The sequence below is a fragment of the Caenorhabditis remanei genome, chromosome II, assembly GCF_010183535.1.
Source record: "Caenorhabditis remanei strain PX506 chromosome II, whole genome shotgun sequence".
Lineage (NCBI taxonomy): Eukaryota > Metazoa > Nematoda > Chromadorea > Rhabditida > Rhabditidae > Caenorhabditis > Caenorhabditis remanei.
The window spans coordinates 5,058,038-5,080,260 of NC_071329.1; the positions used below are offsets into that span (position 1 = coordinate 5,058,038).

The 22,223-nt window shown below is 37.2% G+C and overlaps 2 protein-coding genes across 2 annotated transcripts; both read left to right on the forward strand.

Annotated features, from left to right (window-relative positions):
- Positions 1-11,981: 11,981 nt before the first annotated feature.
- GCK72_004618 (uncharacterized protein) lies at positions 11,982-15,522 on the forward strand (the record flags this gene model as incomplete). The annotated part of the gene is made up of 5 exons (XM_003104176.2): positions 11,982-12,063; positions 12,109-12,302; positions 12,369-12,701; positions 13,325-14,032; positions 14,662-15,522. The coding sequence occupies 5 exons, from the start codon at positions 11,982-11,984 to the stop codon at positions 15,520-15,522; spliced, it is 2,178 nt and encodes a 725-aa protein (XP_003104224.1).
- A 577-nt stretch (positions 15,523-16,099) lies between these two features.
- Positions 16,100-22,011, forward strand: GCK72_004619 (uncharacterized protein; the record flags this gene model as incomplete). Its single annotated transcript, XM_003104280.2, has 9 exons — positions 16,100-16,237; positions 16,286-16,391; positions 16,893-17,000; positions 17,235-17,311; positions 17,875-18,067; positions 19,387-19,661; positions 20,626-20,810; positions 20,906-20,972; positions 21,886-22,011. The coding sequence occupies 9 exons, from the start codon at positions 16,100-16,102 to the stop codon at positions 22,009-22,011; spliced, it is 1,275 nt and encodes a 424-aa protein (XP_003104328.2).
- Positions 22,012-22,223: the final 212 nt, after the last annotated feature.

A 22,223-nucleotide genomic window follows, 5' to 3' on the forward strand; every position in this document is an offset into this window, starting at 1 on the left:
AGTCCAGGCTCATCTAGATGTGATTTGGCCATTTTCAGATATTTAAACTCAGTTTTGAGCAATTTCACTTTGTATTTTCTAAGTTTTTTTTTCGACAAACAATAGAACCAGACTTGCAAAATATCGGCCCTGCCCGGGCCGGGCCGGGCCGGGCCGGGCCGGGCCGGTAGAGAAAGTTGCCGGCCCGGCCCGGCCCGGTCGGCCCGGAGTCAAAAAATGAGCACAATTTTTTCACAAAATTTTTCGAAATTTTTTGAAATTTTCATCAAAAATAGTCAAAAATCCTATGTACACTCGAGTTTTATCGATATGTAAAAACATAGTCGAAAATTCGACTTTTTTGCGAAAAAATCAAAAAATTTTCAAAAAAATTCAAATTTTCAAATTTTTGTACTGTGACCCGGGCCGGTGAAAATTCTCAAATCGGCCCGGCCCGGCCCGGCCCGGCCCGGCCCGTTGCAAGTATGAATAGAACTGTTTCAATCTATTGATTTTTAACTGATGTTCTCGGTGTTCCGTCCCAAAGACATTTTTATTCCGTTAGTTACTACTTTTCCTCTCTCATTTCTATCTTTATTCTAACTCCAAGCGAGAGTTAGTTGACATGTGAAGATGGGGTTACGACATGTGTTGTTTGTTCGCAATGGGAAATAATAATAATAATAATACTAGGGGTCAGGGAAAAAAAGAGAGCAAACAACCATAACTTATACCGGAAACCAAAGATTTTAAAACATTTATCATCATTAAAGTCGAAACTTAACAAATCGAACTTTGAAAGTAGATTTATATTCTCATCAAGCTCAATCTTACACTCCTTTTGTCAACCGTTGTTTTTATTTAATTTATTTATAAACTCACAGTCTCCCAGACTCCGAGTAAGAACTGCAAGGAAATTTTTGATCTATCCTCATGAAACGAAAAATTTGAGAAATTAGCAGGTCTAAAACGTTATTACTTTAATTTTTTGCGTAAAGCTCAAGGTCAGAAGTAAGAAAATTTCAGTTTTAGAATTATTCTGAGAGCATTATCCAACCATTCAATCCAAAAAATCCTGGTTTCAGATACTTTTTCAAGTCGAAAAGGCAATTTTTCATTTTGATTTTGGAAAAATGTACGGGATTTGTTCATTTCTCAACATTATCCAACGAATAATAGCTCAAATCGTGCTCCGGAGATTTTTACACATTTCTGTAGGACGGTTTTTCAATTTGCTCATTAGTTTTCGAGAAAATAACAAAAAATTGAAAGAAATTCGGAATTTGATCGATTTCTCAAAAACTAATGAGCAAATTGAAAACCCGTCCTACAGAAATGTGTACAAATCTCCGAAGCACGTTTTGAGCTATTATTCGTTGGATAATGTTGAGAAATGAACAAATCCCGTACATTTTTCCAAAATCAAAATGAAAAAATGCCTTTTCGACCTGAAATAATATCTGAAACCAGGGTTTTTTAGATTGAATGGGTGGATAATGCTCTCAGAATAATTCTAAAACTGAAATTTTCTTACTTCTGACCTTGAGCTTTACGCTAAAAATTAAAGTAATAACGTTTTAGACCTGCTAATTTCTCAAATTTTTCGTTTCATGAGGGTAGATCAAAAATTTCCTTGCAGTTCTTACTCGGAGTCTGGGAGACTGTGAAACTGGAAAAATAATCAAAAAGTATACAGAAGACCCGATTCAGTCCCTCACGAGGCGATAGACCTGATAAGAGGGAGAAATAAAAGAAAGCAAGATAGTATGTCAGAAAATATTAGGGGAAAAAATGGGGGATAGGGCTTCCATCCGGGGGGCAATTTACCCGCCATTACCCGCCCGGGGGGCAGGCCCCCCGCCACCCGCCCGCGGCCCCCCCTTGACATTTACGCGTAAAATATTCAGAATTTTGAAAACGATAATTTCTACATTTCTTTAAACAATTTTGTGAAAAAAACAATAGTTTCATTTCCAATTTTTTCAGAAAAATATACGTAGAAATCTTCATAATGAATTTTCTGAATCGCAGAATGTTTTTCTTCTATGACCCCGGTCACGCATAAACGTGAACCGGGGGGAGGGGGGGCGGGGGGCGCCCCCCGGGCGAGTAGCGGGTCCCCGAATTTTACCCTGCCCGGATGGAAGCCCCAATGGGGGAACTGAAAAAGCAGTGAATTAATTAATTAACAGAGGTTGTTTTAGTCTTAGCGTAAAATGCTTTTTTTATCAATAAAAATATATAAAAAATAGATATAGACACTCTTTTAAACACGTTCTCCTTTTCTTTTTTTAATTTTTTTGTTCCCTGACCCCTAGTATTATTATTAACTCCCATTGCGGTAGAATGAACAAACAACAGATGCCATAATCCGATGTTAACATGTCAACTAATTTTCACATTGTCTGTCACTTGGCCATTGTCGGATTCATTTTTCTCCACCTAATAACATCTGCCCCCGTATCTCCTTGTGACATCTTCCCGGAGGCAGTAATTCAGTCAGTTGTCCCTTTTACTCCCTCACCAAGCAGTCCTCTCTTTTTGGGCCCGCATTTTTCAAAACTTCTTTCATCCCAGCATGTCTTTTAATTTTTTCTCTCTTTTGTACCAGACACTCTCATCCCCTTTTTCAGCTTGATCAATAAATTCCTGAATTGAATTCCTATTTCATTGTTTCATTTCATTCAAGTGTTTATGGCATGATTGCCTATCTTGAATCATTGATATTTCTCCTTTATTTTATTTTTCTTCTGATGTTTCTCATTTCCTGCAACATATTTCATCATTCACGCTTAGCGGTCTACTAGAAGAAGAATCGATCATAAAAAGTTTGATTTCGATTTATTGATGAAGAATTTCAATTCGCCAACTCTTAGCCCCGAGTAGAATGTTGATATATTTTCCAGAGAACCGTTGATACAATTGTTGGTAGATATGTCAATTGAAGTGATGTCGGCAGGTGCGCACACAAAGGATTTTTTTATCCTCTGCCGCTAACGCTCGCACCAATCTCTAATCTCCATGGGAAATCAAATTAATGACAGCAAATAGGACACGCCCTCTGACAATATGAGGTTAGGCATACGAAATACAGTCAGTTGTTCCTTTCACTGCCACACTGAGCAGTCCTCTCATTTTGGGCTTTAAATTTTTCAAAGTCATTAGGTTCAAGGTCTTTAGGGTTTTTTTCAAAGTCATTCAGGTCTCTATGGGAAATGCCCATAAGACGTCTCCAATTATATCTCCAAATAAATATGCTATATTTGACTCCGCCCACCCTTCCTTTGCGTCCCCATCTCATTTAGTTTGGTCAGTGGTACCTTATCTCTCCGTTCATGATGATGAGTATTGTCTTTTTTTTTATTTCACTTTCACGAGCGTTGTAGAGACATCAGCATAACCGTCGTCATTCTCGTAATTTTATATATGAATTTTCATAGAATTGTTTTATTGAAATTCAAAAAGATCAAATGGAATCAATTCGTCGAGCACATTCTACACACAGAAGTGAGTTTCTCCTCTGTAGATATCATAAAAATTTTCATTAAAAGATAAGAAATAAACATATAGGCCAACTGACACGTCATTTAGTCTTCTCCCCTCCAGATATCATTAGATTTCTTATCAAAAAGATAAGGAATAAACATATAGGCCAATTAACACGTCTGTCGTGGAGAATTTAGTCTTCTCCCCTGCAGATATCTTTAGATTTCTTATTAAAAAGATAAGAAATAAACATATAGGCCAATTAACACGTCTGTCGTGGAGAATTTAGTCTTCTCCCCTGCAGATATCTTTAGATTTCTTATTAAAAAGATAAGAAATAAACATATAGGCCAATTAACACGTCTGTCGTGGAGAATTTAGTCTTCTCCCCTGCAGATATCTTTAGATTTCTTATTAAAAAGATAAGAAATAAACATATAGGCCAATTAACACGTCTGTCGTGGAGAATTTAGTCTTCTCCCCTGCAGATATCTTTAGATTTCTTATTAAAAAGATAAGAAATAAACATATAGGCCAAATAACACGTCTGTCGTGGAGAATTTAGTCTTCTCCCCTGCAGATATCTTTAGATTTCTTATTAAAAAGATAAGAAATAAACATATAGGCCAATTAACACGTCTGTCGTGGAGAATTTAGTCTTCTCCCCTGCAGATATCTTTAGATTTCTTATTAAAAAGATAAGAAATAAACATATAGGCCAATTAACACGTCTGTCGTGGAGAATTTAGTCTTCTCCCCTGCAGATATCTTTAGATTTCTTATTAAAAAGATAAGGAATAAACATATAGGCCAATTAACACGTCTGTCGTGGAGAATTTAGTCTTCTCCCCTGCAGATATCTTTAGATTTCTTATTAAAAAGATAAGGAATAAACATATAGGCCAATTAACACGTCTGTCGTGGAGAATTTAGTCTTCTCCCCTGCAGATATCTTTAGATTTCTTATTAAAAAGATAAGAAATAAACATATAGGCCAAATAACACGTCTGTCGTGGAGAATTTAGTCTTCTCCCCTGCAGATATCTTTAGATTTCTTATTAAAAAGATAAGAAATAAACATATAGGCCAATTAACACGTCTGTCGTGGAGAATTTAGTCTTCTCCCCTGCAGATATCTTTAGATTTCTTATTAAAAAGATAAGAAATAAACATATAGGCCAATTAACACGTCTGTCGTGGAGAATTTAGTCTTCTCCCCTGCAGATATCTTTAGATTTCTTATTAAAAAGATAAGAAATAAACATATAGGCCAATTAACACGTCTGTCGTGGAGAATTTAGTCTTCTCCCCTGCAGATATCATTAGATTTCTTATTAAAAAGATAAGAAATAAACATATAGGCCAATTAACACGTCTGTCGTGGAGAATTTAGTCTTCTCCCCTCCAGATATCATTAGATTTCTTATCAAAAAGATAAGGAATAAACATATAGGCCAATTAACACGTCTGTCGTGGAGAATTTAGTCTTCTCCCCTGCAGATATCTTTAGATTTCTTATTAAAAAGATAAGAAATAAACATATAGGCCAATTAACACGTCTGTCGTGGAGAATTTAGTCTTCTCCCCTGCAGATATCATTAGATTTCTTATTAAAAAGATAAGGAATAAACATATAGGCCAATTAACACGTCTGTCGTGGAGAATTTAGTCTTCTCCCCTGCAGATATCTTTAGATTTCTTATCAAAAAGATAAGAAATAAACATATAGGCCAAATAACACGTCTGTCGTGGAGAATTTAGTCTTCTCCCCTGCAGATATCATTAGATTTCTTATTAAAAAGATAAGGAATAAACATATAGGCCAATTAACACGTCTGTCGTGGAGAATTTAGTCTTCTCCCCTGCAGATATCTTTAGATTTCTTATTAAAAAGATAAGAAATAAACATATAGGCCAACTGACACGTCTGTCGTGGAGAATTTAGTCTTCTCCCCTGCAGATATCTTTAGATTTCTTATTAAAAAGATAAGAAATAAACATATAGGCCAATTAACACGTCTGTCGTGGAGAATTTAGTCTTCTCCCCTGCAGATATCTTTAGATTTCTTATTGAAAAGATAAGAAATAAACATATAGGCCAATTAACACGTCTGTCGTGGAGAATTTAGTCTTCTCCCCTGCAGATATCTTTAGATTTCTTATTAAAAAGATAAGAAATAAACATATAGGCCAATTAACACGTCTGTCGTGGAGAATTTAGTCTTCTCCCCTGCAGATATCTTTAGATTTCTTATTGAAAAGATAAGAAATAAACATATAGGCCAACTGACACGTCTGTCGTGGAGAATTTAGTCTTCTCCCCTGCAGATATCTTTAGATTTCTTATTAAAAAGATAAGAAATAAACATATAGGCCAACTGACACGTCTGTCGTGGAGAATTTAGTCTTCTCCCCTGCAGATATCTTTAGATTTCTTATTAAAAAGATAAGAAATAAACATATAGGCCAACTGACACGTCTGTCGTGGAGAATTTAGTCTTCTCCCCAGCAGATATCTTTAGATTTCTTATTAAAAAGATAAGAAATAAACATATAGGCCAACTGACACGTCTGTCGTGGAGAATTTAGTCTTCTCCCCTGCAGATATCTTTAGATTTCTTGTTAAAAAGATAAGAAATAAACATATAGGCCAATTAACACGTCTGTCGTGGAGAATTTAGTCTTCTCCCCTGCAGATATCTTTAGATTTCTTATTAAAAAGATAAGAAATAAACATATAGGCCAACTGACACGTCTGTCGTGGAGAATTTAGTCTTCTCCCCTGCAGATATCTTTAGATTTCTTATTAAAAAGATAAGAAATAAACATATAGGCCAACTGACACGTCTGTCGTGGAGAATTTAGTCTTCTCCCCTGCAGATATCTTTAGATTTCTTATTAAAAAGATAAGAAATAAACATATAGGCCAATTAACACGTCTGTCGTGGAGAATTTAGTCTTCTCCCCTGCAGATATCTTTAGATTTCTTATTAAAAAGATAAGAAATAAACATATAGGCCAATTAACACGTCTGTCGTGGAGAATTTAGTCTTCTCCCCTGCAGATATCTTTAGATTTCTTATTAAAAAGATAAGAAATAAACATATAGGCCAATTAACACGTCTGTCGTGGAGAATTTAGTCTTCTCCCCTGCAGATATCTTTAGATTTCTTATTAAAAAGATAAGAAATAAACATATAGGCCAATTAACACGTCTGTCGTGGAGAATTTAGTCTTCTCCCCTGCAGATATCTTTAGATTTCTTGTTAAAAAGATAAGAAATAAACATATAGGCCAACTGACACGTCTGCCGTGGAGAATTTAGTCTTCTCCCCTGCAGATATCTTTAGATTTCTTATTAAAAAGATAAGAAATAAACATATAGGCCAATTAACACGTCTGTCGTGGAGAATTTAGTCTTCTCCCCTGCAGATATCTTTAGATTTCTTATTAAAAAGATAAGAAATAAACATATAGGCCAATTAACACGTCTGCCGTGGAGAATTTAGTCTTCTCCCCTGCAGATATCTTTAGATTTCTTATTAAAAAGATAAGAAATAAACATATAGGCCAATTAACACGTCTGTCGTGGAGAATTTAGTCTTCTCCCCTGCAGATATCTTTAGATTTCTTATTAAAAAGATAAGAAATAAACATATAGGCCAATTAACACGTCTGTCGTGGAGAATTTAGTCTTCTCCCCTGCAGATATCTTTAGATTTCTTATTAAAAAGATAAGAAATAAACATATAGGCCAATTAACACGTCTGTCGTGGAGAATTTAGTCTTCTCCCCTGCAGATATCTTTAGATTTCTTATTAAAAAGATAAGAAATAAACATATAGGCCAATTAACACGTCTGTCGTGGAGAATTTAGTCTTCTCCCCTGCAGATATCTTTAGATTTCTTATTAAAAAGATAAGAAATAAACATATAGGCCAATTAACACGTCTGTCGTGGAGAATTTAGTCTTCTCCCCTGCAGATATCTTTAGATTTCTTATTAAAAAGATAAGAAATAAACATATAGGCCAATTAACACGTCTGTCGTGGAGAATTTAGTCTTCTCCCCTGCAGATATCTTTAGATTTCTTATTAAAAAGATAAGAAATAAACATATAGGCCAATTAACACGTCTGTCGTGGAGAATTTAGTCTTCTCCCCTGCAGATATCTTTAGATTTCTTATTAAAAAGATAAGAAATAAACATATAGGCCAATTAACACGTCTGTCGTGGAGAATTTAGTCTTCTCCCCTGCAGATATCTTTAGATTTCTTATTAAAAAGATAAGAAATAAACATATAGGCCAATTAACACGTCTGCCGTGGAGAATTTAGTCTTCTCCCCTGCAGATATCTTTAGATTTCTTATTAAAAAGATAAGAAATAAACATATAGGCCAATTAACACGTCTGTCGTGGAGAATTTAGTCTTCTCCCCTGCAGATATCTTTAGATTTCTTATTAAAAAGATAAGAAATAAACATATAGGCCAACTGACACGTCTGTCGTGGAGAATTTAGTCTTCTCCCCTGCAGATATCTTTAGATTTCTTATTAAAAAGATAAGAAATAAACATATAGGCCAATTAACACGTCTGTCGTGGAGAATTTAGTCTTCTCCCCTGCAGATATCTTTAGATTTCTTATTAAAAAGATAAGAAATAAACATATAGGCCAATTAACACGTCTGTCGTGGAGAATTTAGTCTTCTCCCCTGCAGATATCTTTAGATTTCTTATTAAAAAGATAAGAAATAAACATATAGGCCAATTAACACGTCTGTCGTGGAGAATTTAGTCTTCTCCCCTGCAGATATCTTTAGATTTCTTATTGAAAAGATAAGAAATAAACATATAGGCCAATTAACACGTCTGTCGTGGAGAATTTAGTCTTCTCCCCTGCAGATATCTTTAGATTTCTTGTTAAAAAGATAAGAAATAAACATATAGGCCAACTGACACGTCTGTCGTGGAGAATTTAGTCTTCTCCCCTGCAGATATCTTTAGATTTCTTATTAAAAAGATAAGAAATAAACATATAGGCCAACTGACACGTCTGTCGTGGAGAATTTAGTCTTCTCCCCTGCAGATATCTTTAGATTTCTTATTAAAAAGATAAGAAATAAACATATAGGCCAATTAACACGTCTGTCGTGGAGAATTTAGTCTTCTCCCCTGCAGATATCTTTAGATTTCTTATTAAAAAGATAAGAAATAAACATATAGGCCAATTAACACGTCTGTCGTGGAGAATTTAGTCTTCTCCCCTGCAGATATCTTTAGATTTCTTATTAAAAAGATAAGAAATAAACATATAGGCCAATTAACACGTCTGTCGTGGAGAATTTAGTCTTCTCCCCTGCAGATATCTTTAGATTTCTTGTTAAAAAGATAAGAAATAAACATATAGGCCAACTGACACGTCTGTCGTGGAGAATTTAGTCTTCTCCCCTGCAGATATCTTTAGATTTCTTATTAAAAAGATAAGAAATAAACATATAGGCCAACTGACACGTCTGTCGTGGAGAATTTAGTCTTCTCCCCTGCAGATATCTTTAGATTTCTTATTAAAAAGATAAGAAATAAACATATAGGCCAATTAACACGTCTGTCGTGGAGAATTTAGTCTTCTCCCCTGCAGATATCTTTAGATTTCTTATTAAAAAGATAAGAAATAAACATATAGGCCAATTAACACGTCTGTCGTGGAGAATTTAGTCTTCTCCCCTGCAGATATCTTTAGATTTCTTATTAAAAAGATAAGAAATAAACATATAGGCCAATTAACACGTCTGTCGTGGAGAATTTAGTCTTCTCCCCTGCAGATATCTTTAGATTTCTTATCAAAAAGATAAGGAATAAACATATAGGCCAATTAACACGTCTGTCGTGGAGAATTCAGTCTTCTCCCCTGCAGATATCTTTAGATTTCTTATCAAAAAGATAAGAAATAAACATATAGGCCAATTAACACGTCTGTCGTGGAGAATTTAGTCTTCTCCCCTGCAGATATCTTTAGATTTCTTATTAAAAAGATAAGAAATAAACATATAGGCCAACTGACACGTCTGTCGTGGAGAATTTAGTCTTCTCCCCTGCAGATATCTTTAGATTTCTTATCAAAAAGATAAGGAATAAACATATAGGCCAATTAACACGTCTGTCGTGGAGAATTCAGTCTTCTCCCCTGCAGATATCTTTAGATTTCTTATTAAAAAGATAAGAAATAAACATATAGGCCAACTGACACGTCTGTCGTGGAGAATTTAGTCTTCTCCCCTGCAGATATCTTTAGATTTCTTATCAAAAAGATAAGAAATAAACATATAGGCCAATTAACACGTCTGTCGTGGAGAATTTAGTCTTCTCCCCTGCAGATATCTTTAGATTTCTTATCAAAAAGATAAGAAATAAACATATAGGCCAACTGACACGTCTGTCGTGGAGAATTTAGTCTTCTCCCCTGCAGATATCTTTAGATTTCTTATTAAAAAGATAAGAAATAAACATATAGGCCAACTGACACGTCTGTCGTGGAGAATTTAGTCTTCTCCCCTGCAGATATCTTTAGATTTCTTATTAAAAAGATAAGAAATAAACATATAGGCCAATTAACACGTCTGTCGTGGAGAATTTAGTCTTCTCCCCTGCAGATATCTTTAGATTTCTTATTAAAAAGATAAGAAATAAACATATAGGCCAATTAACACGTCTGTCGTGGAGAATTTAGTCTTCTCCCCTGCAGATATCTTTAGATTTCTTATTAAAAAGATAAGAAATAAACATATAGGCCAATTAACACGTCTGTCGTGGAGAATTTAGTCTTCTCCCCTGCAGATATCTTTAGATTTCTTATCAAAAAGATAAGGAATAAACATATAGGCCAATTAACACGTCTGTCGTGGAGAATTCAGTCTTCTCCCCTGCAGATATCTTTAGATTTCTTATCAAAAAGATAAGAAATAAACATATAGGCCAATTAACACGTCTGTCGTGGAGAATTTAGTCTTCTCCCCTGCAGATATCTTTAGATTTCTTATTAAAAAGATAAGAAATAAACATATAGGCCAACTGACACGTCTGTCGTGGAGAATTTAGTCTTCTCCCCTGCAGATATCTTTAGATTTCTTATCAAAAAGATAAGGAATAAACATATAGGCCAATTAACACGTCTGTCGTGGAGAATTCAGTCTTCTCCCCTGCAGATATCTTTAGATTTCTTATTAAAAAGATAAGAAATAAACATATAGGCCAACTGACACGTCTGTCGTGGAGAATTTAGTCTTCTCCCCTGCAGATATCTTTAGATTTCTTATCAAAAAGATAAGAAATAAACATATAGGCCAATTAACACGTCTGTCGTGGAGAATTTAGTCTTCTCCCCTGCAGATATCTTTAGATTTCTTATCAAAAAGATAAGAAATAAACATATAGGCCAATTAACACGTCTGTCGTGGAGAATTTAGTCTTCTCCCCTGCAGATATCTTTAGATTTCTTATTAAAAAGTCGGTGAGAAAATTTGATTTCGCTGCTTAACTATAGAAATTCGATACGGAGTTTAATAGTAACTGCGATTTCCCATTGATTCCACTCTTTTTTCTCGGATTTTTTGAATTTCGGGCCAAACTAAGTGCAGTGGTGCGTAATTACAATATAGATAACTACTAAAAGTAAACATTTTCAGTAACCTAACTCAACTCATAATGCCGGAAAATTGATCCTTCGATTTATCGATTTTTTTGAATAAATTAACTTTAAAACTCTTTTTTTTAACTTGCAATGTTTTCAGGGACATTCTGAAACCAAACTGAGACTTTTTGAAACCACTAACATCTTTTTTCCAGTCAAATTTCCAGTCGATGCACCATGTTTCATGTTTTTTTTTTCACTTTTTCAGACTTTTTTTGCATTTTTCTCCTAAATCCCCTATAAAACCGTACATATCTCTTGTTTCATGATCTATCTTGCATTTCGCAATACCTAAGCTCCGCCCCTTCATATTTGCGGAACACCCGCCTGCCACTTGCACCCTCCGCGGCGTATAAATACTACTATTACGAAATACACGATTTCGCAACACCTATTATTATTTTTAGGAATTTGGTATGTCTTTTTACATATTTTCTTCATAAAAACTTTAGAAAATCCGATAAAAACCGGGATTTTCGATTTTCTAAATAAATTAATTTAAAATCTCATTTTTCAAACTTCCCTCCAAAAAACGCGGCGGTCGTGGCCTAGAAATCCCCGTGGCCGCGTAGTACGACGCTCCGAAATCCCGCTAGAGCGTGTTGTTTAGCGGCTCATAAAATATTAATTTTTCGTCCTATTTTTCGGATTTCCAGCGTTTCTCCAGCGTTTTTATCGGTTTTTTGCAACGTGGAATTGATAAAAATATTGATTTATTTGATATATCCTTGATTTCGACCTATTTCAATCGAAAATCCACCAAACATCCATCGAAAAACACGTGTCAACAGTTTCAGACTAGTTGGGTTACACAAATAACGACAATTATGGTCGAAATTGAATTTAATAAGGAGAACGAGGAGGATTTCTCCGATCCACCAGATTTTGTCGACGATGTTACCGATGAAGGTAGGTTTTGAGCGATTTTTCTTGATAAAACGGAATTTTTTGCAGTTCTCGTGCCCGATATGCTTTACAAGCGTCCAACAATCGAAGAATTCGAAGACAACATCGTATTCATCGCCGGTATCCCAGTCGTCGGTGCCGATCGTATTGGTAGACTTCAAAGTGTGCTGAAGAAGGTTCTGGAGAAGATGGATCCCGCTGTGAAGCTTTTCATTCCAACAAACTCGGAAGGAGGCTCAGTGGTAGGTTTTGAGTGCGATTTTTGACATTTTTTAGCGAAAATTGATGTATATTTTTCATTTTTCCAGGGAGTCCTTCTCACCGAGTGGCCGGACTACCGAGCCGCCGCGTTCGCCGTCAAATCTCTTGAAGGATATTCTTTTGACAAGAACCATCAGTTCTCCGCTCGTTTTTTCACTGATATGAAGAAGTTGCAGGCGCCGGCGGAAGACTGGCAGACACCCACCAAATCAGAGTACGCTGACGTCGGAGATTTGTGGTGGTGGTTGCAGAATGAGCGTTGTCGTGATCAATTCGCGATTTCTCACGATAAATTGGGCGTTCCGACTGTCGGAATCTTCACCAATATGAAGGGAAACGATCCGGAACTCGCTGGAGACCCGGATAAGGCTGAGAGAGCTGTAAGGGATCAGAATTGGAGATTTGGGTCGAAAATTATGAAGAATTCTTGAAAATACATTGAAAACACTTTGAAAATCGGTGTTCTCTTTGAATTTTTGCTCTGAAATCGATTTTTCAATTGTAGAATGAGATTTGCTGTCAATTCGACGAATTTTAGCTGCAATGTGCTGCTCTTCGGTCAATTTTAGAAGTACAGCAACCAGTTTTCGGAATAATTTTCTTCCCGAATGATTTTTAGCAAAATTTTACGATTCTACCTGGAAATTTCAGATTTTTAGCGCATTCTATCCTGTTTTGGCAGTAATTCAGTTATTTTTGCCAGTTTTCAGTCGGTTTTGACTTGATTTTCTCGGAAATTAGAAGTTTTCTTTAATTTTTCGCGAAATTTCGAAGTTCCGGGAGTGTGAATCTGTGAAATTCATCATTCTCTGCGATTTCAGCTTGAAACTGCCAATTTCCATCGATTTTCATCAAATTTCGCCGTTTTTTGAATGCGAATTGCTCCAATTGCTCCAACTCGAGAAAACTGAGAAATCTAGTGAAAATTGGGTCGAAAACCACCAAAAATTCATGATTTTTCCGATTTTTCTATCTATTCTCTGAATGTCAATTTTTTTTCCAGAACTGGACAGAAACCGTGTTCACCTGGTCACCACACGGCTCGTACCTCTCGACAATACACAAGCGAGGAATCATTCTTTGGGGTGGAAGAGACTACGCTCGTGCGCATCGTTTCGCCCACGAGAACGTGCAATACATTGACTTTTCGCCGTGCGAGACGTTCCTCGTCACCTACGCCGCTCCAGAAGAGACGAACAGTTGGGGAGACTACGAGAAGGACAGTGTGAGAGTTTGGGACGTTCGAACCGGCGAGTTGAAGAAAGCCTATTCGACTTTCGAGCTGACAGGAAGAACTCAGTTGCCAACGTGGCCGTTCTTCAAATGGTCGTTCGATGAGAAGTTCTTCGCGTGTTTGAAGGCTCCGGAGAAGGATAAGCTGGAAAGAGAGCGAAAAGTCGACGGAATCTCAATTTTCGCTTCTGAAGACTTTGAGCTCGTCGAGCAACGAAGCGTCGTTATTGAGAATATCAAGCACTTCGACTGGTCACCAACAGCCACCATCCTTGCCTACTACTCTGAGTGTACTGACGCCGTGCCGGCTGAATTCGGTTTGCTGCAAGTGCCATCTATGCAGAGACTTCGTTCGGCACGTGTGCACAACGTGGCGGACGCTCAGATGTTCTGGCAGAAGAGTGGAAAGAGATTGGCGTTTTATACGATGAGATATAAGAAGAAGGAGTTCAGAGAGACCGGAGAGGTCAAGTATGTGGTGAGTTTCAGTGGTGGACATCTGGACGCGAGGAGGGCGGAAAGACATGTAGATTATAGCTGGACATCCGGACACAGATTTCTAGTTTCTTTTTCGTAACCATTCAAGAAAAACGCATATTCATCTTTTTTTCTAAAAAAAAAAACCAACGTGGCTTCGTTTTTTCAGAAATTTAGAAAAAGTGGACATCTGGAGTCTCGGATACACAGAGTTTTGAGTCTATTTCGAAGTTTTTTCGTTAAAAAATTCGAAATTTAGGTGAAAAATGCGATGAAAATGTAACATTTCATGTAAAATTTGCAATTTTTCAGCTTTAAGTTCGGTATTTTAGGCGATTTTCACAATTTTTCAGTAATTTTCGAGGTCCTGACGATCAAGATGAATCTGTATACTTTTCAGTCTGAAATATCTGATTTTTCGTCGAAAGTCTGAAAAAATTGACTCCGACTTCATCAAATTCAACCTTAAAATCTAATTTTCTATCCAAAAAAACTTGATTTTCAAGAATAACCGTTAGAATTCTAGAATTCACTCAAAATCGACATATTCTGAAAGTGGGCGGTGCTTATTCTCTTACACTTTCCCCTCTCAGTTCCCAATTTCTCTCCCAATCAATCCAATTCTTCCAGGGCGGTTGCCAATGCCACGTCGACATCTTTGAAATCGACAAGAAGGACGTCTCCCTTATGAATCTCCCGCTCTCCGAACCATTCATCCACTTCGATTGGGATCCAGAAGGCGACAAATTCTGTGTTCTCGTCGGAAACAACGCCAAGGCGACACCGCAAGTCTACAGAATCGAAGCGAACAGCCACGCTCCCAAGCTCATCAGCAAATTGGACGCCGGAGTTCACTTCAACGAGGTTCAATTCGCACCGAAAGGAGGGTGGTTGGCAGTTCTTGCCAAGGTTTCAGCCGGTGGAAATGTCTATTTCATTGATACCTCACTGGCAGAGGCCAAGAGAACCAACGTCATTGAGCATCCACTCTTCAACAAGGGATACTGGGATCCAACTGGCCGTTACTTTGCCACTTGCTCCACACTCGGAGGCCGCGCCGGAGCAGATCTCGGCTACAGAATCTTCACATTCCAAGGTCGTGAACTGTGCCGGAAAAACTTGGATCGTCTTGCACAATTCAAGTGGAGACCACGGCCACCTGTGAAGCTCAGTGAGCAGAAGCAGAAGGAGATCAAGAAGAATTTGAAGAAGACCGCCGCCAAATTCATCAAACAAGACGACGATGAGAAGTGTCGTGCCTCCCAAGAAGTCGTTGAGAAGCGTCGCAAGATTATGGCCGCCTTCGATATCATTAGAAATCGGAATCGCGAGCAGTTGGAGGCGACACGCGAGCAGCGTATCGCGTTGAGAAAAGGAGTGGACACCGAGGCGCCACTCGACGAGGACGATTTTGTGGATGAGGAGATTACCATCGCGTTGAGCACCAGTAAAACACCGGCACCTCTCACTGAGGAGGAGGAGAGAGACTAATTATTTAATCAATTTTTCCGTGTTTTTCACCGCTTTTTGCTCTGTTGAGAAGCGGTTTTCCCCCCTGTTTTTTTCCAATTTTTCCCGTATTAAAGCTGGAAAATGTTCTACTCGTTTTCTAGTAACTGCTCGGTCTGTTTTCGCTGTCTCAACGACGCCTTCTTTTCGGTAGATTTAATTTTATGATGCCTGAATGGAGTAGGTGGTCACTTTTTGATTTGTTATAACTATTTCTTTTATTTTTATTGGTTTAATATATTCTAAATATCTCTTTCGTTCGTGGTGTCTATGCCAATAAAATGTTGATGAATTGTTTAGTGTCAATTTTTTTTAGGTTGAACAGAAAAATACAAGTTTTTCTCATCAAAAACCTTCCAGAAATCACCAAAAACCGAAAAAATAAATAAATTTCCGCCACGAGTTTCGGTTTTCTGTGCATTCTGACGTGACGGTGTTTGCGTCCAGTGCATTTAATTTGACGACACAAAATTCTATTACTCATTTGACATTTTCCAGCTCGTTTTTCATCATTTTCTTATCAATTTTTCTCGATTTTTTTCTGAAATTCTAACAAAACATGTCATATTCTTCAATTCCAGCAATTAACCTACCCATGCACTCGTCGTTTTCCGAGCCAAATTCACCGCTGAAAGAGGTGCTCGGAGAGAAATGGCAGACCGCCTCATGCAGCGATTTGGGCGATAATTACGTGAAAGTAGGGGTAAAAATAGGCGGGAAATTCGAAAAATCGAGTGATTTTTAGCCAGGACCGCTGGCAAAGGCGAAATTCAACGCGTTGCGAAATAAGAGAGAAGCCATCGATCGGTTTTTGAAGAAGCATAAAAAAGAGGACTTGAGTCTGTATATTGGTGAGTTTTTGGTGTTTTTAGAGTGAAAAATCGAGAAAATTTTGGTTTTTAAGGTCCGAAATCGGTTAAAATAAAGAAAAATTAGTTTTTAGGTACAAAATTTGCTAAAAATCGTGAGTTTTCGTGAAGCTATTTTGCGCTCAAAAATGGACTTTTCTGAATGAAAATTGACAAAAAACTACACTTTTGCTTTCAAGTTCATTTCTTCGCTGAAATTTCGATTAAATTCGAAAAAATAGCGGTATTTTAAGAAAACTCATATTTCAGACTGAAAATTTCAATTTTTCAAACCAAAAACGTGTCAAAATCCTCATTTTTTATATTAAAAGCTTAAAAAATCGATTTTCGGCCGTCCAATGCCCATTTTTACTCAAAAACTTCAGAAAACGAACTTTTTATAGTCAAAAACCTGCTAAACTTGACTTTTTCTTATCCGGAGTTAACAAAAATCCTGATTTTAGCACAAAAATTCAAATCTCCAGCAAAAATCCCAATTTCCAGACGAACTCCGTGACTTCGCCATCAGTTCCGGTGGGCTCGTCGATGACGAGTTTCGAGCGGCGATTTGGCCAGTGTTGGCGGCGAATTTGGTGCAAAATGACGATTTAGGTATAGTTTTTGGCTGAAATTTGGCTGAAATTCGGCTGAGATTTGGCTGAAATTTGGCTGAAATTTGGCTGAAATTCGGCTGAGATTTGGCTGAAATTTGGCTGAAATTCGGCTGAAATTTGGCTGAAATTCGGCTGAGATTTGGCTGAAATTTGGCTGAAATTCGGCTGAAATTTGGCTGAAATTCGGCTGAAATTCGGCTGAAATTTTGAGTTTTGAAAAAATGTAATTCAGATGACGTCTCATCATCTTACGACTCGGATTTCGAATCGGCTCAGTCAGATTTCGATGAGGAATCGCCGATTTTTGAGGTAAAATAAGGGGAAAACGTCAAAAATCTTCTTTTTTTTAATCGATTTTTACTCGATTTTTACCGATTTCTACAGATTTCCGTCTAATTTCGACAGATTTTTACCTAGTTTTGGCAGATTTTTACCAAATTTTCCCAATTTTTACCAAATTTTGACTGATTTTTACGAAATTTTGACTGATTTTTATAAAATTTTACAGATTTTTCCCAGTTTTGACAGCTTTTTACCAAATTTTGGCATAAATTTACCAATTTTTTCCAAATCTTGATAGATTTTTACGTAATTTTTGACAGTTTTTGGCCAATTTTGACTGATTTTTACCATTTTTTACCAATATTTGATAGGATTTAACCACATTTTGAACTTTTTTTGCTCAATTTTCACAATTTTTGCTCAATTTTCACAATTTTTGCTCAATTTTCACAATTTTTGCCAAATTTTTACAGATTTTTAGCCAATTTTGACATGTTTTTACCGAATTTCTACAAGTTTTTACCCGATTTTTACTGAGTTTTAAAGATGTTTACCCAATTTCGACAGATTTTCAACTTTTTTTTCCACAGGAACTGACGGAACTAACGCTGGACGAGCTGAAAGGACACAAAGAATGGAATCAAGTGGAATTGGATGTCCATCGGACACTTTCAAGGTTTCCACCGAATATCTCAGATACGCATCGAGATGTTCTTCAGACTGAACTCATTCCTCTGATTGTACGGGTGTTGAGTGTCAATCCAAGGTTTAATTATTATCAGGGTGAGGATTTTAGAGAGGGAAAAATGTAGATTTTGTAGTTTGTAGTTTTCAGATTTAAAAAATCATTGAAAACACCGTTGGAAAATTAAATACAATTCATTATTTCCATCAGATTTCTGAAAAATTTGAAATTTTTTATCAAAAAATTGAGCTAGAATTCCTGATGTATGGTTTTTTTGGCCACCAATTGAATTTCCTGCAAAATTTCCTTTTTAGTTAAAATTTGGCTAGAAATTTCAAAAATAGGATTTCAAATTTTAAAGCTATTTTCATGAAAAATCTCCATAATTCTGTCAAAAAAACCAGTTAGTGGTCTAGATTTTTATAAATTTCAGTTTTTCGGAGTTTTTAGACGATTTCTTAGATTAAAAAAAAAACGCTGAAAAACCATGAAAATCCCTAAAAATAGTACTCGAAATTTGAGTTTCCTCAACTTTTTTTTTGATAAATTGCAATAAAATACCATTTTTGAGCTCGAATTTTGCTTTCCAGATGTCCTAGAATTCCAAAAACTGAAATCGCAGGCCACCAGGTCTTCAAATTTCGATCACTGGTGGCCTAGAAACCCCAAATTCGAAACTAGGTTCTCAAAAACTCATTTTTCTTCAATTTCCAGCGGTTTTTCCTAAATTTTGTATGAAAAATCGAATTCCAGGCGGCCTAGAAACCCAAAAGTGAGAAAATTAGGCCACATGGGTTCGAAATCGCCAGAAAATCTTCGCGCCAAGGTGCAGGTGGCCTAGAATTCCAAAAACTGGAAACCTAGGCTACCAGGGTTTCAAAAACTCTTTTTCCTCAAATTCCAACAGTTTTCACCAAATTTTGCATCAAAAAACGAACTCCAGGCGGCCTAGAAACCTCAAAAGTGAAATAATTGGGCCATCAGAGTTCAAAATCGCCAGAAAATCTTCGCGCCAAGGTTACAGATGGCCTAGAATTCCAAAAGCTGAAAACCTAGGCCACCAGCTTCAAATTTCTATGTCTTGTGGCCTAGAAACCACAAATTTGAAGTCCTAGGACACCGGGTCTTCGAAAACTCGTTTCTCATATTTACAATTGTTTTTTTTTCCCAAATTTTGCATCAAAAATCGAATTCCAAGGGGCCTAGAATTCCAAAAACTGGAAACCTAGGCCACCAGCTTCAAATTTCTATCTATCTTGGCCTAGAAACTTGAAATTCGAAAACCTAGGCCACTAGGTGTTCACAAACTCGTTTTTCCAAAATTTTGGATCAAAAACCAACAAAAAAACCCTGAAAATGAGATAATTGGACCATTTAAAATCGCGAGAAAATCTGAAAAAAAAGTTGCGAATTCCAGGATTCCACGACATTTGCCTGACCGTCCTGCTGGTTTGTGGTGAGAAAGACGCCCTCCCAGTGTGTTCGAATCTGGCAAAAAACGGCGCATTCAACAATTATCTGCTGAAAACACTGGAGAAATCAGTTGTTCGAGAGTTGGATCTTCTCTATGTAATACTGTCGAGAGTGGAACCGACATTAGAGAAAGTGATGAGATCTGTCGAATTGGGAACAATGTTCGGTCTCTCATGGCCGTTGACATGGTTCTCGCATTCGTTGAAACAGTATCAGCAGGTAGGGAGAGAAGGAGAAATCGAACATTTTACGGCGAAAATTGGAAAAATCGAAAAAAAAACTGAATTTTTTACCGAAAAAACCAAAAAAAATCGAAAAAAAAAAGTTTTTCGGAGGCAAAAATCTTGAATTTTGAGTGAAAACTGAGGGTCCGGAGCAGGGACGAGCGGCAATGCCGTTGCCGCGTTGCCGACTTTTTTTCGGCAATGTTTTTGTCAAAATTTATTCAATTTTCAAGCTGAATTCGACAAAAGTAAAACAAAAAGTGAAAATTCTTGCTTTCTCGATCCCGCGCCAAGACCTGGAAAGTTTTCCGAGCATGTGTCTTTGAAATTACCGTTTTCAACTTCGATATTTCTTGCTTTTTCAGAAAAAAATTCAAAAGATTTTTTGATAAAATGGGTAAATACTCTCATTTATTTAAAGCAAATGTCACTGGAAAAATAAAGTGCTTTTTGTGCAATTTTTCTCTCCCGACAAATAAAAAATCCTTATTATTAAATGTTGCCGAAAATTGCCGAAAATTGCCGATTTTTGAAGTCGGCAATTGCCGGATTGCCGGGTTGCCGAAATTTTGCGTTGCCGCTCGTCCCTGGTCCGGAGTCGGTGGGTTACCCTATTTGAAACCGTCCCATCGGCACTTCCTTGACCGTTAGTTTTGTTATTTCAGACAGTTTTTATCCGGAATTAAAAGTTTTTGTGGAAAATTTCGAGTTTTTCGGAAATTTTGACCAAAAAAAACCGAAAAACCGAAGAAAATGTCCAATAAACGGTCTGAAAAATTGAGTTAAACTTGATTTTTTGTTCAATTTTTACAATTCCAAATCCCTTGACGTCGTGAGGACTCTGAAACTGTATTCACAATTTTTCTACGATAAAAATCAATCGAATTATAGCGATTTTTTGTCCTCATTTTTTCAAAATCTCCCAACAGATTCTGAATCGCCACGTCTCCATCTTCCAGATCGTCCGTTTCTTCGACGTCTTCCTCGCCTCGTCTCCACTTCTTCCCATCTACGTCTCATCTGCAGTCGTTGTCTATCGAAGAGCCAGTATATTGTCATGCGAGAGAGAAATGCCATTCCTCCATCGTCTTCTGACAGAAATGCCATCCGAGCTGCCGATCGATGCGATTATTAAAGATGCAGTGTAAGGGAATAGGCGAGATTTGGCTGAAAATCGACTGAAAATCGGCCTAAAATGAGCCTGAAATAGATTTTTTAAGCGAAATGTGATTTTTCCAGATATCTATCAAAACTGATGCCTCCGTGCCTACTCAAAACCAATTATATGAACGAGTATCGCAAAATTGTGAGTTTAGTACAGGAAAACTTCAAATATGGTGGCCGAGAATCTTCCTAGGCCACCGAAAATTTCAGGAATTGTGGATGGACTAGAAATGGCAAAGTGTCGGAATCTAGGCCACCGATGAAGCTGGAGATCTGGTAGCCTAGGATCCGACAGTGTTGGCTATCTAGGTCATCATAAAAGCTGTTAACTCAGTGACCTAGAAAACCAACTTTGTCGGATTTTAGGTCATCATAAAAGCTGTAAACTCAGTGGCCTAGAAAACCAACGTTATCGGATCTTAGGTCATCATAAAAGCTGTAAATTCAGTGACCTAGAAAACCAACTTTGTCGGATCTTAGGCCACCATAAAAGCTGTAAACTCAGTGGCCTAGAAAACCAACTTTATTGGATCTTAGGCCATCACAAAAGCTAAATTCTGTGGCCTAGAAAACCAACTTTGTCGGATCCCAGGCCATCATAAAAGCTGTAAATTCAGTGGCCTAGAAAACCAACTTTGTCGGATCTTAGGCCATCACAAAAGCTAAATTCTGTGGCCTAGAAAACCAACTTTGTCGGATCCCAGGCCATCATAAAAGCTGTAAATTCAGTGGCCTAGAAAACCAACTTTGTCGGATCTTAGGCCATCACAAAAGCTAAATTCTGTGGCCTAGAAAACCAACTTTGTCGGATCCCAGGCCATCATAAAAGCTGTAAATTCAGTGGCCTAGAAAACCAACTTTGTCGGATCTTAGGCCATCACAAAATATCTAAATTTAGTGGCCTAGAAAACCAACTTTGTCGGATCTTAAGCCATCACTAAAGCTCTAAATTCAGTAGCCTAGAAAACCAACTTTATCGGATCTTAGGCTACCAAAATGCTCTGATGGCCTAGAAACCGCCAAACCTAGGCCACCAAATTTTCTCATTTTTTCAGGTCGCCAAACCTCACCGCCCCACCGTCAAAACCATTCCTCGCTACGCCCTCCAATTCATGTTTGTCGCCGGAACCGTTGGCGCCGCCGCCAGTTTCTTCTTCTTCAAACAAATTCATCCGTTGTGATTTATTCCCGTTCTCAGATTACTGTATTTTTTTGTATTTTTTTCCCATTTCGCTTTGTCTGTACAGCACCCCGCCTTCTCTCGAGCTTTCCTTTTCTTTTTTAATTTTTTTGTTGAAAATTCGCTCTATTGATAAAATCTAGTCCGATAGAGCGCATTTCCATCATCTTTCGCGAGAAAATACTCGGTTTTAATAGTACTAATTCTAGATTC